This window comes from Eurosta solidaginis, chromosome 1 (assembly GCF_040869045.1).
Source record: "Eurosta solidaginis isolate ZX-2024a chromosome 1, ASM4086904v1, whole genome shotgun sequence".
NCBI lineage: Eukaryota > Metazoa > Arthropoda > Insecta > Diptera > Tephritidae > Eurosta > Eurosta solidaginis.
This window is the reverse complement of record NC_090319.1, coordinates 353,623,671-353,649,802: the sequence shown is the minus strand read 5'-3', so window position 1 is coordinate 353,649,802 and position 26,132 is coordinate 353,623,671. Positions and strand designations below refer to the sequence as shown.

Genomic DNA, 26,132 nt, shown 5'->3' with positions numbered 1-26,132 from the left:
GCAGTGCTTCACCTCATCCAATAGGTGCGACCGATCACAAATTATCATCAATATCTTCTAACGGGAGTCCAAGGAAACTTGCTGTTTCAACAGGGGTGGACCATAATGAGAGGGGTGTTAGAGGCGTTCCTCCCACATTACAATTGAAGAGATGGTTGGTGTCATGTGGGGACACATTGCAAGCGGGGCATACATTTTGTATGTCGGGGTTGATTCTGGATAGGTAAGAGTTTAACCTGTTACAGTATCCAGAACGAAGTTGAGTTAGAGTGACTCGTGTTTCCCTGGGGAGTATGCGTTCCTTTCCGCAAGTTTTGGGTTTTGTTCTTTGAGTACTGGATTCATCGGGCAATTCCCGGCATAAAGGTCCGACGCCTGTTTATGGAATTCACTGAGGATCTGCTTGTGTTTTTTGGCTTCATACGGCTGAGCTCTCAGGTGCCGTACTTCCTCATAATGCTTACGGAGATGACTCCTTAAGCCCCTGGGCGGTGTTGGCTCATCAACCAGATGCCTGTTGGGATGCCCAGGTTTCTGGGTATTCAACAGGAACTGTTTGGTTAGCATCTCATTTCTCTCCCTGATGGGGAGTATTCGCGCCTCATTATGTATATGGTGTTCTGGGGACATAAGAAGACAGCCCGTGGCGATTCTGAGAGCAGTATTTTGGCAGACCTGTAGTTTCCTCCAGTGAGTAGTTTTAAGGCTTGACGACCATATGGGGGACGCGTAGCACGCAATCGGCTGGCCAATTGCTTTGTAAGTAGTAATAAGCGTTTCTTTATCTCTTCCCCAAGTACTGCCAGCAAGAGATTCGAGGATTTTATTACGAGCGAGAGAACGTGACCTTATAAGACAGCTTGATCCAGGCGACCCCCAAATAAGGGATATAAACCAACGCATCAGATTGCTTGTGGATGAACACAAGCGGGCGAAATGGGAGGAGCACCTAAGAGGTTGTAACCTCTCTACCGGTGTGGGTAAACTTTGGTCCACCGTAAAGTCCCTATCGAATCCGACTAACCACAAAGACAAAGTTTCCATCGCCTTTGGCGACAAAGTGCTGTCGGACGCGAAAAAATCCGCGAGCGCTATCTGCCGACAATATATAATGCATCCTACGGTCGACAAAGATAGACGGAGAGCCAATAGACACGCACATAAACACAAATTCAGCGCGTCACCAATCACCATCACCGCTAAAGAGGTTGAGGACGCCATTGGTCGTGCTAAACCATCCAAAGCAATGGGCCCAGACGGCGTAGCCATGCTGATGCTTAAAAGCCTAGGGAAAGAGGGTTTCAAATATTTAGCGCATGTCTTCAACCTGCCTCTTTCCACCTTTAGTCATACCTGAGAAATGGAAAATGGCCAACGTGGTCTCGCTACTAAAGCCTGGGAAACCAGCTAACATAGGTGAGTCGTATCGTCCGATATATCTCCTATCGCCAGTGGCAAAGACGCTTGAAGCCATTTTGCTCCCTTATTTCCAAGCAAATTTGCAGCTATCCCCTCATCAGCATGGCTTCAGAAAACTCCATAGCACTACCACCGCGCTAAATGCCATTAGCACCCAGATAAATTGCGGTTTAAATCAATACCCCACCATAGAACAGCACTCGTAGCGCTAGACCTATCGAAAGCTTTTGATACGGTCAACCATGGCTCGTTACTGCAAGACCTGGAAGGGTCTACCCTTCCCCCATGTCTTAAAAGGTGGACCGCAAATTATCTGGGTGGTCGGTCGGCAGGCATCGGTGCAATTTAGAAACGAAACATCAAAACCAAGGATAATTAAACAAGGGGTGCCACAGGGTGGTGTCCTATCCCCACTTTTGTTTAATTTCTACATATCTAAGCTACCTTCACCACCGGAAGGAGTCACAATCGTTTCCTACGCCAATGACTGCACAATAATGGCCACAGGCCCAGGCCCAAAGATCGATGCGCTATGCAATAAAATAAACGGCTACCTCCCTGATCTCTCCAGTTTTTTCGCCTCGCGAAACCTGGCATTATCACCGACTAAATCTTCCGCGACCTTATTTACAACATGGACGTCCCAAATGTCGACCATTTTGAACATCCACGTCGATGGCACTACGCTACCGACTGTCCTACACCCCAAAATCTTGGGTGTGACGTTTGATTAGGATCTACATTTTGGTGAGCACGCAGCCGCAATTGTTCCGAGAATTGAGAGCCGTAACAAAATCCTCAAATCCCTCGCTGGCAGAACTTGGGGAAAAGATAAAGAAACGCTCATGACTACATACAAAGCAATTAGCCAGCCGATTACGTGCTACGCGTCACCCATATGGTCGCCAAGCCTAAAAATCACCCACTGGAAGAAACTACAGGCCTGCCAAAATACTGTTCTCAGAATCGCCACGGGCTGTCTTCTTATGTCCCCAGAACACAATCTGCATAATGAGGCGAGAATACTCCCCATCAGGGAGAGAAATGAGATGCTGACCAAACAGTTCCTGTTGAATACCCAGAAACCTGGGCATCCCAACAGACATCTGATTGATGAACCAGCACCGCCTAGGGGCTTAAGGAGTCATCTCCGTAACCATTTTGAGGAAATACGATACCTGAGAACCCAGCCGTATGAAGTGAAAAAACACAAGCAGGTCCTTGGTGAACTTTTCCTTAATTGCAAAATATTTTGAATACTAAATTTGCATTTTGTAATGTTATTGGTATATATTTTGTTAATGTGCTTAAATATCTGTATGGATGAATCAAATATCAGCAAAATAACATATCGCTCATTTAGTTCAATAGTGTCATAACTCAAAAAACTCAATTTTCCGGGAGAGCCATTCAAAGATTTTAACTGCCATATGTTGCGCATATTTTCATTTGCATAGCACGTGGTAAATTTGTAACGGATCACAAAGATTTTTTATACAACATAGATCATGTTATTGGGTACGTTTATATGTTATTAACTCAAAAGTCACGTTTTTTGAGTTATGACACTATTGAAGTAAATAAGCGATATATGGTATTGGGCAGTTTTGAAGTGTACCAATCCAAAAACAAAAAACCGTTCCTAGAAATCTATAAATCTTATACAATAAAGTCGCTAAATGACATGTACGCACATAACTTCACACAGAATGCTCCGGTTTTAAAACGGGTTTTTGCATTTGAAAACTTAGCTACGTGTGATGGTACAGTTAATATAATTTGAAGGTATATATTATAGGGGCGTGGCAAATTGTCAAAATGTAGTAAAAAATCATAAAATTTTTGTTTACACAGCTATATCTCATAAACGGGTGGATGGATTTAAAAAATTCTACTTTTCAGTAAAACTTTGAAATATTTACCTTCGATCTGCATCAAAAAAAAAAAAATATAATAATACTTGATTCCTTTCTTATATCAGCCAAATTGTTTAAACAAAATAAAATTTTTACCAAAAAATGCATGTGTGTGGTTGTTAGCTGTCAACTGTGCGTGCTACTTGCTTTTGAGTGCGGCAAAGCGACACATAGCTTTCGGTGCGTTATTTAACTTCGGGAGTACATTTATATGGATGTATGTATGTATGTATTTTCATATCATATCAGCTTGACATATTCATGCGTTGTTGCCAAGTTAATGCAACATAAATGGTTAAGAATGCATACATCTCTTGAAAAATACCCTTTCGTTAAAAATATTGAACATTTCCTTAAAATTCTTAAACAAAAGTTTTATTTTTTTGTTTTTTGCATGTATCACTATCACTACATAGTATAAAACAAAGTCGCTTTTTCTGTCCCTATGTCCCTTTGATTACTTAAACCCAGGAGCTGAAACTGTTATTCCTTTAATAATATAATGCCTTGCAAAGCTATTAATTTTGGACTTCAAATATATTTGGATCTAGATAAAAATTATTTTCGGATTTTTATTTTGTGAGTCCGATAGAACTAGTTAAACTCGGACTTTTTAAAAATAAAAGTCCGGAAATAAAAGTTAAATCCGGACTTTTGTTTTTTAAGCCCAAAATAAAAGTCCCGCTTGATAACAAAGAAACGGCTTATCCGAAATAAAAATACAGATTTTACTTTTATATACGGAAAAAGTTGGAAAAATAAAAAGGATGCATGATTCGACATGATATTGCTATAGGGAAACCTGGGAACTCAAACATTTTCACCTAGGACAATTCTTTGACCAGGACTTTTTCGACTCCGAAAAAAAAAAATTATTATTTTCCGTCCCTGCTTAAACCTTTAAAACAACGCAACGGATTTTGATGCGCTTTTTTTAATAGATAAAGAGTGATTGAAGAGGAAGGAACGGATGAACATATTTGGATGAAAATTGGTGGAGGGGTAGCTTAGAACCAGAAGACAGACATATGATAATTTTTATCCCGTTCTGGCTAGGGTCTTGAGATCAAAACGTGTACCTGGGTAATCCTGGGATATGTTTGTACAATATGGAAAGCTGTTTATGAGTACTTCGATACGAGGTATCTTTCATACCCGGGGGTGACTAGGGTCTTGAGATATAGGCGAAAACGTGGACGCGGGTACCCCTAGAAAGTGTTTATAGAATATGGATAACAAATGAAAGCTGTTGATGAGTGCTTTAGTACAGGGTAGTTTTCATACCTATTTGTGAAGGGTCTCGAGATATAAGCCAATGCGTGGATCAGGCTAGCACTAGGATGTGTTTTTACATTATGGGTATCAAATTGAAGCTGTTGATAAGTGCTTTAGTATAGATTAATTTTTATACCACTGGGTGACTAGGGTCTCAAGATATAGGCCAAACCTGAACACGGATACCCCTAGAATGTGTGTGTAATATGGATAACAAATGAAAGCTGTTGATCAGTGCTTTAGTACAGGGTAGTTTTCATACCTATTGGTGACTAGGGTCTCGAGATTGAGGCTAAAACGTGGACCCGGGTGCCCCTAGAAAGTGTTTATACAATATGGATAACAAATGAAAGCTGTTGATGAGTGATTTAGTACAGGGTAGTTTTCATACCTATATGTGAAGGGTCTCGAGATATAGGCCAAAACGTGGATCAGGGTAACACTAGGATGTGTTTTCACATTATGGGTATCAAATTGAAGCTGTTGATAAGTGCTTTAGTACAGTGTAATTTTTATACCGCTGGGTGACTAGGGTCTCAAAATATAGGCCAAAACCTGGACCCGTATACCCCTAGAATGTGTGTGTAATATGGATATCAAATGAAAGCTGTTGCTGAGAGCTTTAAAGTAATTTTCATTGTGATATCCGATTTAGTCATATCAACCTGGCAAAACTGATAAATATGCATGCGAAGCCGAAATAAAATCCCCCAGCGGGTTAGGGGGTCAGAATATACCCGCGGTAGGTATGCCTGTCGTAAGAGGCGACTAAAATACCAGATTCAAGGGGCTGTGTAGCGCAACCCTTCAGGTTGCCAGAGCAATATACAGCTTCTCCAAACCCAATTGTCATCCACACCTATCCGCGGCGAATCCTGTTTCACTAACAGACGAGGCTCTGGCGACCCCAAGCTCCTCATGGAACTTGGGGGTGGGGAGGGAGGGATGGCCTGAAGGTTTAATGTGGCCATATAAATAGTTCCCGAGATGGTCGGGCTACCACCTTAATGGTGCTGTGTTACCGGAGCGTACCGGATCTGTATCCGGCAAAGGACCATCACATCGATAACAATCCCCAAAGCCTTCGGGGAGAAACCTTATCGCTACAACAACAACAACTACAACAAGCCGAAATAAAGACATGAATTAATAATACCCACATAACTATTTACATACGTCCTAGTACGTAAGTTGGCAACCCTGGTGTGTGAAAGCTAAAGTTATTTGTGCTCCTCTTTAAATTTTCAAATTCATTATTTGTTGTGAGTCTTAATTCTTAAAACCTGTGTCTAAACATTAATAAACGTGACATTTGTCTGTGGAAAGTAAGATCCTCTGTCCAGGTGATCTCCAATTCAACTTTACTAACTTGGCAGTATATTGCGATTGGTGCTCCTGCTTTGTTGTTGTCAGTCAACTTGTTTTTCTTTGACACCTTCATCAACTGTGTATCTTCCCGCCAAAAGTTTTATAGTCACTGAAGTTTGTTTGTGCTTCAAGCTTTATTTTGTGGTTTGCGTCTATGCTAAACTTTGAAGCCTGCGTCATAATAATCTAAGCTGCGTTAGAGCTGCCACCCAGTTTCTTGGAGCAATATTTTTTGGCCCGTTTTTTTCGAACACCATGGATCAAGTCAATGGTAAACGTCGTGGTGACGACCTTAATAACGAGGTTGATAGCGCCAAAAAGGTGCAACGGATCAGCGGCTTCTCCTAGTTTAATGCAAAGCATGGATCAGCGATTTGCCAAGTTCAACGATCTGATTGGTTATCTCGAAGAGGAAGTAAAAAAACTCAAAAACAATGCGTCAAAGCAAGAGAGCCATATTGCCGCAAGTGAAGTCCGTGTACACGGAATTCCCTTTAAGGAAGGAGAAAACTTAGCAAGTGTCTTTCATCACCTCTGTTCCACTCTTAGATTGCAACCAATACCTATAATGAGCATTTTTCGGCTACGGAAAATAGACAACAGCGTGACAGATCCGGCCGTAATAATCAAATTTCAGTCGCCGACAGACAGAAACAAATTGCTAAAAAGTATAGGCACCTTTAGGCGCCAAAACAATCCAAACATCAAGGGTCTGCAATTAGTTCATGTGGGCATAAATTCAAATGCTCCGATTTGTGTAAATGCTTCGCTGTCTAGGCAAAACTATGCGATCTTCAAGGCAGCGATCCGTCTAAAGAAGAAAAGGAAGGTAGTGGCGGTTTTTTCTAAGAAGGGTCTGGTACATATCAGACGAACAGCCAACGCCAGCCCTGAAGCAATACAAAGCTTGGATTTTCTAGAGCGTCTTGAGAATACCGGCGAAGAAAGCGCGAGTTCCTTTCGAGTTGATGATGCGCCAACGAATAATGATCAATAAATTAATTTCTATGTATGGTATATTACTTAAGTTCTTGAGTCTCTTCGTTTCTGTCTTTATCTCTCCCTATCATACTTGTAAACAATCACTTATGTTGTCTTTATTGTTACGCATCGCAGAGCATTCTTTATATCCCATATATAGTGATGGTCCTAGACTATAGGTTGTCTAGTTCCAAAGACTGCTTACATACACTGTTGCGCGTATTCAACAAACGTACTAAAGGGCTCAAAGTCATCCATCTTAATGCGCAAAGCCTATATAAAAAGCTGGATGAATTGAGATTCATATCTGAGGGTTCTGATATAGATGTTATATGTATTTCCGAAACCTGGTTTTCTTCATGTCACAAAAATGATTTGGTGCAACTAAATGGATATCAACTTTTCAGGGCTGATAGACGTGGTCATGGTGGTGGTGTTACTATATATGTTAAAAGTAGTTTATCCTGTAAACTTTGCTGCAGTGCTAGTCCAAGTGATTTTGTTGAATATGTGTTCGTAGACGTGTTCTCTGTAAATAATGAAAGGCTTCTTATCGGCTGTGCATACAGACCTAATCGTGGAGTTGACTTCTCTGGCTTTATTCAATTTCTCGAGCCTCTACTTATAAGCTATGATAATATAATCATCGCTGGGGATTTCAACTCCAACCTTCTTGTCGACTCAACTCTAAAGCTAAGTATGGAGTCTCTTGGACTTTTTCCCACCAATTTAACTTCACCTACACACTTTACTGACTCAAATTCTTCTTTGCTGGATTTATTTTTTGTGAATGATCCCCTGAAATTGCTCCACAACGATCAATTGTCGGCATCTTGCTTTTCAAAACACGATCTGATATTTCTTAGTTACAACTTTCAAACGTCACACATACAATGTTCCTTTACATATCGTGATTTTAGAAGCATAGATTACAGTTCCCTTAATGCAGAGGTGGAGTCGGTTGAGTGGAGCTTGATTCGTACACTGACATCGGCCGATGATCAGGCATCATTCCTACAGAACCATATTATTAGGCTTTTCGAAAACTATGTGCCAGTGAAACGCAAAGCTGCTACACACAATAATACCCCTTGGTTTAGTGCCAATCTAAAACACTTAATTCACCAGCGTAACATTGCTTACTCACGATGGAAAAGATACAAAACCCTGGAGGCTCACAACTGCTTCAAAACAGCTAGGATCGCTGCAAACAAAGCCACTAGGTCAGCTAAGCAGAAATTTTATAATAACAAGTTTAGTGCTGCTTTGAGTTCGAAGGAAACCTGGAAGTCGATTAAACATATTGGTATCGGAAAATCCAAATGTGATATTTCTGTCCTCCCTGATGTAGACATTAATGAGATAAATATAAATTTTGTAAATCTGCCAATCTCAACTGACAATATATGTGCTGATAATTATTGTATTCGCGCTAATGTTGATTTTGGTCCTCTTGAGTTTGCTAGTGTCGATGATTGTGATGTCGTTCAAGCCATTCTTTCAGTAAAGTCTAATGCTATGGGGTTCGATGGTATATGTCCGAAATTTTTAAAAATAATTCTTCCTAAAATCCTTCCTCACTTAACCTACTTGGTTAACTCTGTGCTGACGTCCTGTGTATTTCCCAAATGTTGGAAAGTTGCTAAGGTAATCCCAATCCCCAAGCAAAACAAGGAGTATAGGCCTATAGCTATTCTGCCTTTCCTTTCCAAGGTCGTCGAACGAATTTTGCACTGCCAGATAAATACTTATGTGCAGAATAATAACCTTCTCACAGATTCCCAGTCTGGATTCAGGTCAAATCGTAGCTGTAAAACGGCGCTCCTATCGGTGATAGAGGATATTCGAGAACGAGTTGACACAAATTTTACTGCTTTCCTGACTCTTCTCGACCATTCAAAAGCGTTTGACTCGGTCGACCACACCGTTCTCTGCAAGAAGCTGGACAACCTATTTAATTTCTCCAACTGTGCAACAGCACTAATCAGATCGTATTTGGCCGACCGAACTCAGGCAGTAAGTGTTGGTAGCAGAAAGTCTGACTTCGTCAGTGTTTTAAGAGGAGTCCCACAAGGCTCAATCCTTGGTCCCCTGTTATTTGTTTTGTATATAAACGATTTGCCTGGTGTTCTCAAGTATTGTAATATTCACATTTATGCTGACGACGTACAATTGTATATGTGCTGTCCTAGTGATCGTACCAGTTCATGTATTAATAACTTAAATTACTATTTGTGTCAAATTGGTACGTGGGCTTCTATGAACGGCTTATGTCTTAACCCTAAGAAGTCGAAATGTATAGTCATTCATAGAAGGTCACTAGATAAAAGTGGAATGGAAAATTTAATTTTAGACAACACTATTATAGAATACGTTGACACGGCAAAAAATCTAGGTATAGTTTTTAACAAAACCCTGACATGGAAAGATCACATCACGCACAGTGGGAAAAGTGTATGGGATGCTTCGTACACTCTGGCTTACACAATATTTTACTCCGTTACATATTCGTCTACTAATAGCAAAAGCGTACTTAATACCTACGCTCCTTTATGGATGTCAGGTTTACTCCAATTGTGACTATGTATGTAATAGGAAACTTAATGTTGTGTATAACAACATTGCTAGATACGTCTATGGGTTGAAAAGACTTGACCACGTCTCTCAACATGCTTACAGGTTGCTAAACATTTCTTTCGATAACCTTATTAAACTTAAAACGCTCACCACGCTACATAAATTAATATATATGAAGGAACCTGACTATCTGTATCGGAGGCTAAATTTTCTCCAGTCGTCTAGATCTGTTCTCCTTACCCACTTCAGACATCGTATGCTTATATCTGATCGCCAGTTCTTCATTAATTCCATACGTCTTTGGAACTCGCTCCCTTCTAGACTTAGGCTTATAAGCAATGCTCTGCTCTTCAATAAAGAATTAACAAGTTTCTATAATAACCTAGACAATTAAAATACTGATTCCTTCTAAGCAAATGTACTCTATCATTCCTTTATTTATCTATTTACTATTTATTAAATATATTATTTGTTGTAACCTTTTCTTAGCCATAGTCATTAGCTTTAAGTTTCAAGATTAGATTGTTCCTATTTTATGCCTTTTACCGACTAGCACTGTAAAATAATTTTTGTCAAATTGTTGTGCTGGGATGAATTGCCTAATAAATACAAATACAAATACAAGGGATGAAGAAGAATGGGAAAAAGTTGAGAGAAGAGGGAAGGAGAAGGACCTTGACAAAGAGATAGAGTGAGACGAAGATATAGATAGATGAAGCGAAAGGACGGGGGAGGAGTGAATAAAAGGATTAAGAAAAAGTAAGGGGGAGGGGCAGAGTTAGACGGAAAAAGCTTATTAAAATGTATTCAGCTAGACCAAATTTAGGGCAGAACAACGTCTGAAGGGTCTGCTAGTTAAAAATAAGGAAGAAATCGTTTCTGTTTGCATACCCTGCTTTTTACCAATCTACTCCTTCTTTGTTATTGAACCTTGTTTTTTTAATTGACGTAATGCGCATTTCGCAGCTGTACATTTTGCTATTCGATAATTACGTCCAATTCCGCGGAAGGTGCCCTTACAGAAGACCTCAACTGTTACACGTACACGCCGACCGTCAGCCAATTTCTCCGGTTTTCTGAAAATAATTTATTAAGTATTAATATATACGATCCGCTCTTTAAAGTGAAATAGGGTTTGAGCCCGAGTCCAACAAACCCGGGCCACAGTACAGTGCAGATCATGTCTAAAATTAGTAATACAAAATATGTTAGTTACCCAAATTTGGCAGTCTCGGGTTCCAGCTCAAGCAATTCTCTTATAGGCGATTTTGGCACTGAGTTGCTAAATTGCTCTATCTCCGGCTTCATCATATTACTATAGACTTTCCATACAACATCCAATGACATATTGGAATCCAAATATATAGCACCTGCAATTGACTCGAAAACATCACCTAATGCTTTTGGCACTTCAACATCTTCAGCATCGTCACATTCTTCCTCCGAAAGAAGATAATACTGCGAGAGTGTAAAGAAATTAGCATTTGTATTATTGTTTTTTTCAGTCTCAATAACCAACAATCGTGTATAACTTTCCTACCTCCTCGCTTATGCTATGTCCATTTTCATTTTGAATACGTACAAAACGATCGATCACATCATTTAAACCAGGCGACAAATGGCGGAAATATTTATGGAAACCATGCCTCACAGCTAACGAAGCAAATATTGTATTATTTACCAAGGCTGAGCGCAAATCTGTCAAGGCACCCGGTGAATGTTGTCGAGGATCCTCATAAAGATGACGCGTAATTAGATAATCTAAAACGGCATCACCCAAAAACTCTAAACGCTGATAGCAATCTGTTAAACGATTTGGCGAATAACTGGCATGTGTCATCGCCTGCAGCAAGTAGGAGCGATCACGAAACTTATAACCCAATATAGCTTCAAATTCATCGAAACCTTCCAACATAGACTCCAGTTCATCTACAGGATTAGGTGAATAGTGTAGAAGTGGGCTTTTCGGTGCTGTCCATTCCCCAAATAACGTTATATCACCATTCTTATCCGGGGTTGTACTGCCTGGCATACGCAATTCGTGTGGATCAAATGGTTTGCATTTGTATGGCAGTACGCGTATTCCGAGCCACGCCATGAACAGCAGAGCGCCACGTGGACCACATTCAATAAGATATGCACCAATTAAAGCCTCAACACAATCGGCCACCGATTTATCTACAAACAAACGCTTAAAAATGTAAACAATCATCTACGATATGGCAGTGTAAGTGTACCTGGAATGCTATGCTGAGTGACAAGATTGTAGGGAATAAAACAGGTAAAGTCATTGCCTTCACCACTGTCATCAGTAGCACCGGCATCTACGCTATAATTGTATTCCTAGTAGAAATAAGAGTTTGATAAAAAAAGTGAAGGCATATCTTTAAAATGAGCACGACTTCATAAAAAAATGCACTTCCTTCCTATTACCGCTGAACAAAGATTTTAAATTATTTAATGAACTATTTACTTTTATCAACTTACATCCCCAAAGAGTCCCAATTTATCAGCCTTTTCGCGGACTAAAGCGCAAATCTCAGCGCTGTTTAGCTTTTTAATATTTGCTAAATCCACCAATTTCCAATGATGTGGAGGAATCTGCAAGATTTGCACAGAAATGGTTATTAAATACAAAATATAACAAGTAAAGGTGTATAAGTTCGGGTGTAACCGAACATTATAAACTCAGCGTGAGCTTCAATTGTACATTTCATTTCAGATAAATTACTTTTCTACATAACACGTGGAAACGCCCGTTTAAAAGAAAAATGTCTCCCCATTTACTCTTACAGTAAAACTTGATAAGTGAAATATCATTGATTCAAAACTATTTCTTGCTAAGTTATAGCTTATTATTCTAGTCTACGACCCTTTTAAACTTGTTTTATATCTAAGTTGCCGTGGTCTTTAACCGATCTCATCCATTTTTCCTAGAAATATTTCCTGCTATCGGGAAAATTTGTGTACCCAATTTTATTACGATCCGTTAATTTGTCTTCGAGTTATGGCTCCCGAAACATAGAAAATTGCTTAGTCATAAAAGGGGCGGTGCCACGCCCATTTTTTAAATTTGAAGTTTTTCCTATTTATTGTTATAAATTCACTTGATAAATGAAATACCATTGATATAAAGCTCTTTTTTGCAAAGATATAGTTTATTTTATTCGTCCACGACCCATTTAAAAATCTTTTATATAAAAGTGGGCGTGGTCCTTAACCGATTTCGTTAATTTTTCTTCAAAGCATTCCTTATAGTAAAGGCAACCGCTCCGCCGAATTTTGTTACGATAGGTTTAAAGGTTTTTGATTTATGATTAATAATATTTGTAAAATAGATTTTATCACAAGTGAGCGGTGCCACGCCCATTTTAAAAAATGTTTCCAAATTTTTATCAAGAGTCTCAAAGAGTGTCAAATTTCAACATTCTAGGTGTGATATTTACTAAATTATCAGGCTTTTTGTGTTTTCCAAAATTTTATATATATAAAAAGTGGGCGTGGTTATCATCCGATTTCACTCATTTTCAATACCAATCTATTCTGGGTCCAGATAAACTAGTGTACCAAATTTGGTGAAGATATCTCAATATTTACTCAAGTTACCGTGCTAACGGACGGACATGGCTCAATCAAATTTCTTTTCGATACTGATGATTTTGATATATGGATGTCTATATCTATCTCGATTCCTTTATACCTGTACAACAAACTGTTATCCAATCAAAGTTAATATACTCTGTGTGCAACGCACGCTGAGTATAAAAATAAATTACAAAATTCCACGGCCAACCTTTGCTTCGATTAGCGCTTTTTCCAGCTCTTTGGGCACATAATAGCATGGTGGCAGCCAATTGTCATGTGGCTCAAATTTCGTTGCTATCATATATTCACCAAGCTTTTTTCGTCGCCCCAATCGATACAAATTCAGATTTGCTACTTGTTTGGAACGCAAATGGCTAAGTTTACCCTCATGTACATTTTCATAAGTTATATATAAATATGTAGTAATGGCATATTTTAAGAATGAATCTCCAATTGTTTCAAGGCGTTCCAAATTGATGCCATCATTGGCATTCGACATAGTTAATGCTTGCAATATGATGCTGGGACTTGGACCAGGATGATCAATCAAATTTGGTTGAAGATCAAAACTAAATCCATCACTCAACTGGTCATTGCGCATATCTTGTTTTACTGGCAATAAATTAATGTTATGCTGACTATATGCCCTTCTATTAAAATTTAACTTAATAAGTTTCTTAAAACCATCACCCCAACGTTCTAGCTTTAGTTCATTTTTATCATTAAAATGATCAAATATATCACCACAACCTTGAATTTCGAATAGTTCTGCAGTATGGGATTTCAAATAATCATTGTTGAGTTCTTCTATATCTGCAATAGTCAGTATGTTTGCGCGTTCCCTTAATAAGGACATCAATAAATTTGTATCTGCATATGGCAATAATTCGCTGAATAATTCCGGACTCGCAGTTTCATTACAACATGTACTACTAGCTGTGGCGTTGCTCAGTGTTTCTTTGCGCGGAAATATCAACTGCTGATTATATTTTACAAGCATGCCCGATTTTCTTATATTCTCTCTCAACATTTGCGTAGATTCTGTGAACTGCATGATGGAATCACGTAACTCCTCTTCTATACTAGGCTTTAAATCTACAAAATTATAGCCCATAAGTAGATTTTTCGTTTTTTGATAATCACGCTCATTTGCATTGGCCGCTTGTATAATGGACAGTTGTTTGTTGCGCCTGTCAATTTCTTGATCGGTTTCAATTGTTTCAGCTTCATTTCGTGATGTGAATGCAATACGTAATGGACCATAATCGTCGTCTTCATCATCACTAAAGTTGGCGCCAGCGTGCTCATTATCATCGTAACTTGATGCAAATGAATCATCTGAGTCATAATATGCATACGAATTTGTACGGAAATTTGTTGTATCACTAGGCTTGTTTGGTTCCGCATCATTTGCCTTTTTATTATTTAGTTGTGATTCTTTCACTTCCCAGAATGTAGGTGAGCCATAACGCATTGGCTGATCACCTGTAAGCGTACAGTAATAATGCGTTTATACTTGAAAACCTCTACGAAAAAAAGTCAACTTACAAAAACTAACATTTGAGGGAAAATATTTTAAATATTCTGCCTCTTCATCATCCACTGATTCCGAATCTTTAATTAAGTTGATATCATCTGCCATGTCATTGGACCAAGTACCAATTTCAATGAAAGTGCTATCCTGTGATATTAAGTCAAAAAAGTAGTTATAGTATAATGTATAGGACAATAAGAGAAATAAGCATCGCTATTAGTTTGAGAGTAGGAAATTCGCCACGGGCAAGAGAGGTTGTATAAAGCGGGCGTTATATATTCCTGGCTCGAGAACATACATGCTTTTCGGTTATACTTTTTAAAATATTTAGACACGAGGGTTTATTTGGTCCCCCAGCGGGATAGAGGGTCAGAATATACCCGCAGTAAGCATGCCTGTCGTAAGAGGCGACTACAATACCAGATTCAAGGGGCTGTGCAGCGCAACTCTTCAGGTTGCCAGCGCAATATATAGCTTCTCCAAACCCTATCCGCGGCGAATCCTGTTTCACTAACAGACGAGGCCAACATGGAACTTGTTGTCGGTGTGGTCGATACCATAATATTTTACTGCTCATTTCAGTTTAAGCACACAAAGTGGCAAAGTTAAACTCCAATCAGCTTTAACTGGAGTTTAAGCTCGCGCCGAAAATCTGACTCTTAGTATCAATATCCTGCCTGTTTCCATTAGGTATCACCATCGACTCTAAATATCTATGTATTTTGAGAACAGATGAAACAATTTCAGACAAACTGGAAGACTTCATTAGAATAAATCATATCATTTCCACAGAATATAGCAAATATCCCATTAGAAAGAATAAACCAAATACAATATTCAGGAGTTATAATAGACGACAGATTAAAGTTAGATGAGCATCTTAAATATTTAGAGGGGAAAGTATCAAAAAAGATAGGTTTTACGATCCGGACCAGTGAGCTGCAATTATTCATCTTTTAAGGTTATTAGTGGACTAACCAAAAAATGAGTATTAGTGCGTCTGCAAACAAAGAATATCAAGCACTCATATCCACTAACACACATTTACATAGTCATGCTTCGTAAAATTAATAACCGCTCATAAGCAACGAAGCAGTTCAGTACTCAATTGACTTATTGAGCAAGAAAGTCAACTGTGTTATACGAAAACACTAATTGGAATAAGTAAGACTAACAGTGAAATAAAATGAATAAAGTCATATCAGTATTCTGACGTTAGCAACACAACGAGGTACACAAAACTAAACTGAATACAGCGCCAAAGTAAAACCGATGATAAACGAAGTATATAGTGTATTACACACGAAATCAACGTGCTACTGAGTAAAAGCGACTATGACATCAGTTTATACTCAACAATGTCATATATGTATGAGAGATATGTGTTACGGGTCACTCGTATGTAATCACTCATAGTAAGTATTTGTCTGTACTTGACTAAGTACACATTTAGACGCAATTTTTTGGCTCATGACTAAGTGCACTAATTTTATTAGTACTCAAAGCAGATCTCTGATCCGGACATGCAAGCACGTAAGCCGTTACTATAAAACAATGGTTTATAAGTCTATTGTGGAACCTCATTTTATATATTGCCCAACGATTCTATTTACAATAGCTGATTCAAATAGAGCTAAGTTGCAGAAAAAACAAAATACGGTGATGCGATTTATTCTAAAGAAACGTTTCGATACTCCCATACAAGCGCTATTAAACAGTTTGAACTGGCTTAGTGTGAAACAGTTTGTGTTATATTATAAATTTGAAATTCATACACAATATGAAATTAGGAAACCTACCAAATTATCTAAATGATCGTGTGAAATACAACAATGATATCCATAACTATAACACAACAAACAAAAATAATTTACTTAATAATTTGGGAAAAATTTAAACAAGTGACATCAGGCCGGACAAGGCGACAAGTGTTTCGATTATACCTTGTAAATCACTTCACATCCTTTTCTCCCGGGAGTGGGATTTGAACCCGCACTCCTACGATGGTTGAAGTGTTACAAACGATGGTGTCACGTTGTTTAAATTTTTCCCAAATTTTTAAATAAATTATAAATTAAAAATTGCTTCAAATAAATGTTTTCATACATTTTAAGCAATAAGAGTAATCCCCGCTTAAAACTCATACAAATAGACAACACTGGTTAATTCCTTGTAGTTCTATAAATAGAACAAAAGCAACAACACCAAGTTTCCTTGAAACCGCCTTACCAACGCATAACTTTACCACATGATGCCATCCGAAGTATGGACTGTGAATAAAGAAAATATGCAAAGAAGGCAATTGGGATAAGGTTTACAACAACTAAAGCATGACGTGGCTGAATGCGTTTGTAACACTTCAACCATCGTAGGAGTGCCGGTTCAAATTCCAATCCCGGGAGAAAGGGCTTTGAAGAGATTTACAAGGTATAATCGAAACAGCTGTCGCCTCGTCCGCCCTGATGTCACGTTGTTTCAATTTTTCCCAAATTATTAAGTAAATTATAAATTAACAAGTAAGGATGGCTAAGCTCGGGGGGAACCGAACATTACATACTCAGCTGAAAGCTTTGGAGACAAAATAAGTGAAAATCACCATGTAGGAAAATGAACCTCTGGTAACTCTGGAATGTGTTTGTATGACATGGGTACCAAATGGAAAGTATTAAATAGTATTTTAAAAAGGAGTGGGCCATAGTTCTATAGGTGGACGCCATTTCGGAATATCGTCATAAAAGTGGACCAGGGGTGACTATAATGTGTTTGTACGATATGGGTATCAAATGAAAGGTGTTAATAAGTATTTTAAAAGGGAGTGGGCCTTAGTTCTATAGGTGGACCTTTTCGAGATATCGCCATAAAGGTGGACCAGGGGTGACTCTAGAATGTGTTTGTACGAAATGGGTATCAAATGAAAGGTGTTAATGAGTATTTTAAAAATGAGTGGGCTTTAGTTCTATAGGTCGACGCCTTTTCGAGATATCGCCATAAAGGTGGACCAGGGGTGACTCTGGAATGTGTCTGTATGATATGGGTATCAAATTAAAGGTATTAATGAGGGTTTTAAAAGGGAGTGGCCCTTAGTTGTATATGTGAAGGCGTTTTCGAGATATCGACCAAAATGTGGACCAGGGTGACCCAGAATACCATCTGTCGGGTACCGCTAATTTATTTGTATATGTAATACCACGAACAGTATTCCTGGCATGATTCCAAGGGCTTTTGATTTCGCCCTGCAGAACTTTTCCATTTTCTTCTACTTAATATGGTACCCATTTTACAAAGTTTTTTCTAAAGTTATATTTCGCGTCAAAAAACCAATCCAATCGCAATGTTTCATCCCTTTTTTCGAATTTGGTATAGAATTATGGCATTTTTTCATTTGTTGAAAATTTCGATATCGAAAAAGTGGGCATGGTCATAGTCGGATTTCGCCCATTTTTAATACCAAGATAAGGTGAGTTCAGATAAATACGTGAACTAAGTTTAATAAAGATATATCGATTTTTGCTCAAGTTATTGTGTTAACGGCCGAGCGGAAGGATAGACGGCCGGCTGTGTATAAAAGCTGGGCTTGGCTTCAACCGATTTCGCCCATTTTCGCAGAAAACTGTTACCAAATTTCACAAGGATTGGTGAATTTTTGTTCGACTTATGGCATTAAAAGTATTCTAGACAAATTAAATGAAAAAGGGCGGAGCCACGCCCATTTTAAAATTTTCTTTTATTTTTGTATTTTGTTGCAACATATCATTACTGGAGTTTAATCTTGACATAATTTATTTACTATATACTGTAAAGATATTAAATTTTTTGTTAAAATTAGACTTCTAAAATTTTTTTTTTAAATTGGGCGTGTTCGTTATCCGATTTTGCTAATTTTTATTTAGAACACATATAGTAATAGGAGTAACGATCCTGCCAAATTTCATCATATCTTCAACGACTGCCAAAATGGCAGCTTGCAAAACTTGTAAATTACCTCCTATTAAAAGTGGGCGGTGCCACGCCCATTGTCCAAAATTTTACTAATTTTCTATTCTGCGTCATGTCAATCTACCTGCCACGTTTCATCGCTTTATCCGCCTTTGGTAATGAATTATCGCACTTTTTCGGTTTTTCGAAATTTTCGATATCGAAAAAGTGGGCGTGGTTATAGTCCAATTTCGTTCATTTTAAATAGCGATTTGAGATGAGTGCCCAGGGACTCACGTACCAAATTTCATTAAGATACCTCAAAATTTACTCAAGTTATCGTGTTAACGGACAGACGGACGGACGGACATGGCTAAATGAATTTCTTTTTTCGCCCAGATCATTTTGATATATAGAAGTCTATATCTATCTCGATTAGTTTATGCCGTTACGGGGTACCGTTATGCGCACAAAATTAATATACTCTGTGAGCTCTTCTCAGCTGAGTATAAAAATTGCTTCAAATAAATGTTTTCATACATTTAAAGCAATAAGGCTAATCCCCGCTTAAAACTCAAAAATAATTTACACTTGTCAATTGTAAAATCCGAATTTAAAAAAAAAAAAAGTATATATTTTGAGGGATTAAGAGAACACAATGAACTACCTAGGGACTTAAAGGATTGTAAAAGTATGAAAGAGTTCAAGAGGCTATTATACAATTATTGTAAAGGAGTACTTATTAGGTAAAAAAAAACAATACATTTTATAAATCAAAATCAATTATGCAAAATCCAAAGACTGTGCAATGTATGAATGTAATCTCGTAGACTTAGTCTAAGTCCAAAGACTGTAATAAATAAAATAAATAAATAAAAAATATTAGATAAGGTGTTGAAGTACAAAGGGCATCATACGGGCAGTATTTCACAAACCCATTGTGGAATGTTTTAATCGCTTACTTTTTTCAATGCATATTCGACTAAATTGCCATAATTACCTGCAGTTTTTTTTCACTCTCTATAATAATTTCATTTGCGCTTTTCGCTTTGTTCTGCGCATCGTCCACCTCGCCTTGCAGGCCATTATCTTTTTTTAAATCATTGCTTTCTTTATTTTTAGTATCGTTCCCGAGGTTTTCTTCACTTTTCTTTTCCGCCAAATTGTTCTTACATTCCTTAGATCTTTTTAACACCTCCGATAAGCTCCAGCCAAAGTCCAGCATTGGCCATTCAAAGTCATCAGGAATGTCTTGCTGTCCCAGTCCAATATCCATAGAAACCTTCTTGCGTATATCATCAGCAAGCAATAGTCCATTAATTCGATACAAAATGCATGGCAAACAAACAGCAGTACGCCACAGCGAAGCTGGAAATGGATGCACTGTACACAATTCTGGTACAAGAATTTGTTTTTGTTCCAAATTTTCACGCTTGGCACGTTTAGTCTCTTCCGAACTTGTCGGTAATGCGACGCCTTTTCGATTAACATAACGTGGCGTAAGGAAATTCAAACGCGCACTTGTATGATCTACATCCAATAGTGGCTGCTTTACATTCTGTATGGTTAAGCCATATTTTACAAAATAATAATGCTTAAATGTACGGTAGTTTTCACCAGGAAAACAACTTAATGGTGACAGCTGCGGGCAAATCTCTGCTACATAAAAATATTGTGGCTGGTCTTGGTTGCGATACCACGGCATAACGACTGCATCACGAAATTTATTTGCATCAAAATCTATAGATTTACGCAATTCTTCTGGCACTGGTGTTGGCATCATGCTTGAATTACGTTCAATTAGTTCAAGGAAGTTCCAATCGATCACTTTTGTGGAGTCTCGCTTTACCGTTGGCACAATAAATACACAGTTTTCTGTTGAATCTGGATCGAAAAGCATTAGGAACTTTTGCAAGCGCAATACATTCGTGAATGTATAATTTAGGAATGTGTTAATACAAAGTATTTGGGTTTCATTGAGTATCACTTTCTCTTTCGCAAGCACAATGGATACCTTCACTTCACCGGAACGTGTAAATATGGGAAAGGAGCTGACTTTAGGTATACGCTTTAGAGTGAGTATGCCAAAACCTTGTTGCGCATCTTCAGGAGGGTAGATTTTACGACCCCGGGTATTCTGTTCTTCCGGAATGGGACATTGTAGTGTTAGGTCTATGAAATATAGATAGCAAGGAACACCGGAAGTTGGGCGACAATCACTAAACTCAGAGGCAATCTAAAGTGATATATATTATACGTAGATATATAAATTATATTATTTCAAATATGAATGTTTTATTACTAACCCGTTTATAGTAGTATTGTCTGCGTTTTGTGGTCCCTGGTCGGGGTTCGGAGTTTTCCAGCACAATTTTTTCATCTTCTTCCTCCAACTCAAAGTTCTCCCAATCGGGTTCCATCGCACGAAAGCCTTCTTTTCCTATCGGTTGTAAATTGTCATCAAGCTCGCCAGTTTTGTGCAATTCTATGCAGGTCTGCATTGCAGCCATTCTACGCGCCATTATATTTGAAGACATGGGAAGCCCCTAAATTAATGATAAGTTTAAGCTTTGTGTGTTTTAATAGTGTACAGAATTTTTTTTTAACTTTTAAGAATTCATGAGCTAACACCAGTTAACAGTGGTGTGGGGGGGGGGGGGGGGGGGGGAGGGGGAGCGAGCCGCACCGGGTGTCACCTTTTGTGGGGTGACACCCACCCGGTCTCTCAACTTTAAGAACAATGTACAAACGAAAAACAAAATCGCTAGCACAAAAATTTCTGTTTCTAGGATTCCCCCACTAGCTCAGCTCTATGTATAAATCGGGGATTTCCGCAAAAGAGTCTGTCTTGGGGGATTCCCCGGCCCAAACTCGCGATCTTTGATGTCTCAGTTGCAACATTTCTCATTTGTTGTAGCTTCATTGTTCGAGATCGTACAAACTAATGCTTTGCTTTTGGCGAATACTGAAGAACTGAAATTAGCTACATCTAAATTTACTGATTTTTATGATGAGGTCTCAGGATTTTACAGAATCTCTTCCTAATCTTATGATTGCACTGAAATTGTTCATGACGGTTTGCGTGTCCGTAGCTTCATGTGAGAGAAGTTTCAGTAAATTAAAATTAATAAAAAAAACTATTTGCGGGCAACAATGACCCAATCGCGGCTTAGCAATCTTGGTATATTAGTCTCGAACACGAGAAAATACAAAGTATTGTTACGAATATTAGCAACACTAAGGGGTACTGCCATCTCTAAGCTTATGCTAAGCAGTGACTTGATGCACATCAATAATTCAATCATTATGTCTACACATATGTACGTACACGCAGCAGAGAAGCAACGCACAAACACATGCAGATATCTTATCTGAGATATGCAATATAATTGTGGAAGTGTCGCTCACAAACACACGCGCATGAGCTGTGAGAGAAGCTATAAAAATTGTGCATCTGTAGTTATAGCTGAGAAGCTTATAGCAGATAACCAACTAGTAGATTCTAGAAAAGAAGCGCCTAGAAATATCAACGAGTAAACCAAATATAAATTTCGATGAAGTAATTGCTGAGTTTGCAGCTGTCAAAGCTAGAAAGAAGAAATTTTAATTGTATAACAAGTCCTTTTCTGTCTTAGTTATTATTGTGTTTTGTTATTTCTTCAATATTATAAATAATAAATGATCCATGACCTTTATCATATGTGACCCGGTCTATGAAAAGGTGGCTTATGACTCAAAAGATAAATTACGAGAAACAGCTGTTAACAGCTGTTTTGTTTTTAGTCATAAACAACCTTTTCATAGAACGGATCACATATACAATTTATTGATTTTTACTTTCGATGGGGTGACACCACCAACTTCCGCACCGGGTGCCACTCAAGGTAGCTACGCCACTGCCCGTTAATAATAATTTCAAAAAAACACTGAAAAGAAAAATATTTACTAGCATATTGCGAGGGTACCATTTTGAAAGCCACCACGTAATCATCGACAAGAAAATACCTAGGAGTTACACTGGACAGAACCCTCACGTGGAATGCTCATCTAGATGCTATCTTAACAAAACATAGGGTCTATCTCCCAAAATGGTATACTTGACATTTATGACTGTTGTGAATCCAATAGTCAGCTATGCTTCCTTAGTTTGGTGGTCAAAGGCCACGCAAAGAACAGCAATAACACAGTCAAGCAAACTGCATCAACTAGTTTGTATTGGCATAACGGGTGCGAAGAGAACGTCACCGGCTGATGCACTTAGTGGGTGTTTCGGCACACAAACAATGTTGGATGTCGGTTCACGGCACTTCCAATAAAGTGAAAAGAAGGAAATGAAACAAGAAAACTAGTTTAGGGTATGAGTATAAAAAGGTATACGTTTATTGTATACGAAAATGCCGCATATACGAAGATATATACGGCAGTGGCGGATCCAGGGGGGGGGGGGGGAGGGTGTGGTGTTCGCCTAGGAGCGGAACTTATGAAAATTATAAAAGTTTCTTTTAATCACATATACAATTTTAAAATTGTTAGCTTTTATGTATGTATAATCTATAAGATCGTCCTAATCGGCCCCCTCCCAAATCGTGCTGGATCCGCCCCTGATATACGGGTGAATGTATACGAATTAAATTATTAGCAAATATAGTTATGCAAAATATAAATAAGGATAACTACTGACAAAGGTTAAATATTATCTTATAGTAAGTGGCTGCAAAACATTGGCTCATCTGCTGTCGTCGAAGGCGCAGAGTTAACGAACCCTAACTTCGAAAGAGAACCATCGATGGATTTCCACCAGCAGTGCGTGCACCTTTGTGGTTAACAGCTGTAAACGAAGATATACCAGTGGCTCCCAACTGTTGAAGGCGTTTGGCTTTAACAGTAGGAATATCTCCCTTCCCTATTCTTATTGAGAAAGTGCTTGCTGCACTGAGACTTCAAAATATCTCTGAGCTAAAGAGCGGAAACATGACAGGGCATATGAAAATTCATAGGAAATCCCGTACTACAACTACGTCATGCAATGGCCCCTATGCTCAGAATCTCACGGAATTTTGAGGTGTTCATTGTGGACAGATCCGTTTGGAAAACAGGGAATCCATGTACTGTCCCTACTTCGAGGTCTATTTCGCGAATTTGCAAAAAAAAACTACTAAGTACTAGAAATAGTAGCTCTACCAAAATTTTAAAAGTTTGTACTTAAAGTATAGAGTTCTTCGATTTAGTCAAAACAAAAATGGTTAAAATATCTTTTCCCGTCCAGAAGTTCATAATTTTCGGCGAAGTAAGACATTTATTTAAATCAAGTACATGGCAAATGCTAATATTTGATCCTCTATCAAAAAAAGTAATTGTTTGAGTCAGTTTGTTTTAGGTGGACCGCTTTAAACAATTTGTTTCCGTATTCAATTTTATTAAATATTTAAAAATTCGTGAGCTTCACATCGGTTAATAATAATTGTTATTCAACTATTATATTGTGACGAACTTTAGGAAATTCCTGATTATTTTGCAGCTTCTGTTAACGTTCGAATCGCTGAACTGTCCAATAAATAACTCAAATATTCAGTATAGCAAAATGCTCTTTATTTACAACTCTACTGTAGTAGTACTTCACAATTAGAATACTCGCATACTTCTTTTGTAGCGTGTTAAAATCAAACTGAGTCATGATTCCTCAGTTTACGCTGCTTTTATACTCTTAGCTTCCTCATTCGACAATTTCTCCTTAGGTCTAAACTTTTCGTGAATAGCCTTCTCGAACTATTTATTTCTCTTACATGCATCTGGTTTCACTTTTGTCTTCTAGCTATATGCGTGTGTATGGGTGAGTAATAACCCTGCAAAAAATAGTGCGACTAATTCCTAAAGAGGGCGACCTCCGATTGATCTCCTGTGTCTATATTGGGGCATAATTGATCCCCTCTAGTCCCTTTTGGGTACAGTTGGGATTAGTCAGGTTGAAATCTATGTAGCCTATTTTAAGAAACAAAAGCGGCAACGAAGTGAGTTAAATAAAAAAGATTATAGGTGATTGATTCAAAAAATTTAAGAAAAATGCGGGGCCCTATACCGAACTTTAATGACTTGGACCATTCCATTATCGTCGGCCCATATCTCTTGGAATGAGTTAGTGATTCAATAATTTTTTACATAGATGTATCTTAAAATGTTTTGCAAGTTTTAATATTAAGTTTAAAATGTACCTTTCCTCTTACCATACGACTCTAACACTTTTTGATGAGAAAATATATTTCTCTTCATTCGTTCCCATAAGGGTACAAAAGGGATTGGTCCTATCGGGCCCGTTCGGGGATAAATGGGTACAATTAGTATCTTCATAGGACATGCTGAAAACAAAAGGGAACAGTTCCACGCATCAAATCTGGCATTACTCGCATACTCCTTTGCGACTAATCCTAGACTAATCGCATTTTTTGCAGGGAACTTCTGCTCTTAGGTGATGACTATATGTGTGTATGTAAAGTAATCTCTTAGCCTCGCTGTTTGCATGTGTGTGGCCGCTTTATTTGATGTTTACAATTCACATATTTGTGAATTACTTTGCTGTTGCTATGTATTTATTAACTAGCAGCTGGGTGATGTATAGCACTGCTAATATTCGCCACAATATATAAAAAAATAAATACATTACAAAACAACTATGCTTCGCAGAAACTACTAAGCATAATAAATATAGTTTAAAAAATTCAAAAATACGCAAATATAGTGCCGTTTTAGTATCTACAATCCACTTAGATGTTTGATGTTGATAGCACCTTAACACCGAGGTTCGTGTCTCCGCTATTAAACACAACTCGTTTTGTAGCTAGTTCTTTAACCACTGCCGCGAGTCTTCAATAATTGCCGCTATATGGGTATAACTCTTCTTTGAGCGCCTAGCCTAGAGAGTTACAAACAAGCATACATACAAGTGAAGCTAATATAAGCGTGAAAAAATGGGATAAAGCTGAAGTAAGCGCGATAAAATGTACAAGTAGCTAGCTTAGTGGTTGAGCGCTACAGGTTTTGCTGAGTTATCCTTGGCTCGAGGGTTAGAACAGAGGCAACTTTCGACTGAAGGCAACAAGCGTATTTTTAAGAGGTAGAAAAGACTCAGGGACAAACAAGAGGATTCAACGTCGTAGGGCAGATGATAATTTGCCAATAACAGGCGTGGAAGTAGGCGATAAGGCAAAAGGAGGTAAAGACTCCGATTTTCTCGGAGAGGCCAAAAGGAGGTGACACCAAGACTGGTTATTTCCCAGAAAATGAGTAATGTGGAGAAACAGTCACTGATTGGCGCTGGGGATCTTAGCATTATTTCGAACAGATGTTCAATTAAAGGTAAAGATCGCGAGCTAGCTGAAAATGTACTGGGGTACAGACAGAGTTTATCTGCGACTTAGGAAAAGAAGTCCCTAGAGCAATAGTCTCACCCCGCTGAAAATGGGCGAGGTTTAAAGGGACCTCGAAAGCTTTAAAATAAGAGGGCAAGAGCGGGATATAGACGTCACGACGTAGGCGACCAACAACCATATGGTATTCCGTGTCGCCAG

The 26,132-nt window shown here is 38.3% G+C and overlaps 1 protein-coding gene across 1 annotated transcript in view; it reads right to left on the bottom strand.

Annotated features, from left to right (window-relative positions):
- Positions 1–2,119: 2,119 nt before the first annotated feature.
- The window catches only part of Dcr-1 (Endoribonuclease Dcr-1), a 44,923-nt gene continuing 20,910 nt past the window's right edge, over positions 2,120–26,132 (bottom strand). Inside the window, exons 5-13 of the mRNA XM_067762682.1 lie at positions 20,877–21,116; positions 19,571–20,806; positions 14,670–14,802; positions 13,330–14,606; positions 12,024–12,137; positions 11,774–11,879; positions 11,077–11,714; positions 10,753–10,994; positions 2,120–10,612 (exon numbers count right to left, since the gene is read on the bottom strand). Coding sequence (XP_067618783.1) covers positions 10,444–10,612; positions 10,753–10,994; positions 11,077–11,714; positions 11,774–11,879; positions 12,024–12,137; positions 13,330–14,606; positions 14,670–14,802; positions 19,571–20,806; positions 20,877–21,116 — 4,155 coding nt within the window. The 3' untranslated portion in view covers positions 2,120–10,443. The remainder of the gene's footprint in view (positions 10,613–10,752; positions 10,995–11,076; positions 11,715–11,773; positions 11,880–12,023; positions 12,138–13,329; positions 14,607–14,669; positions 14,803–19,570; positions 20,807–20,876; positions 21,117–26,132) is intronic.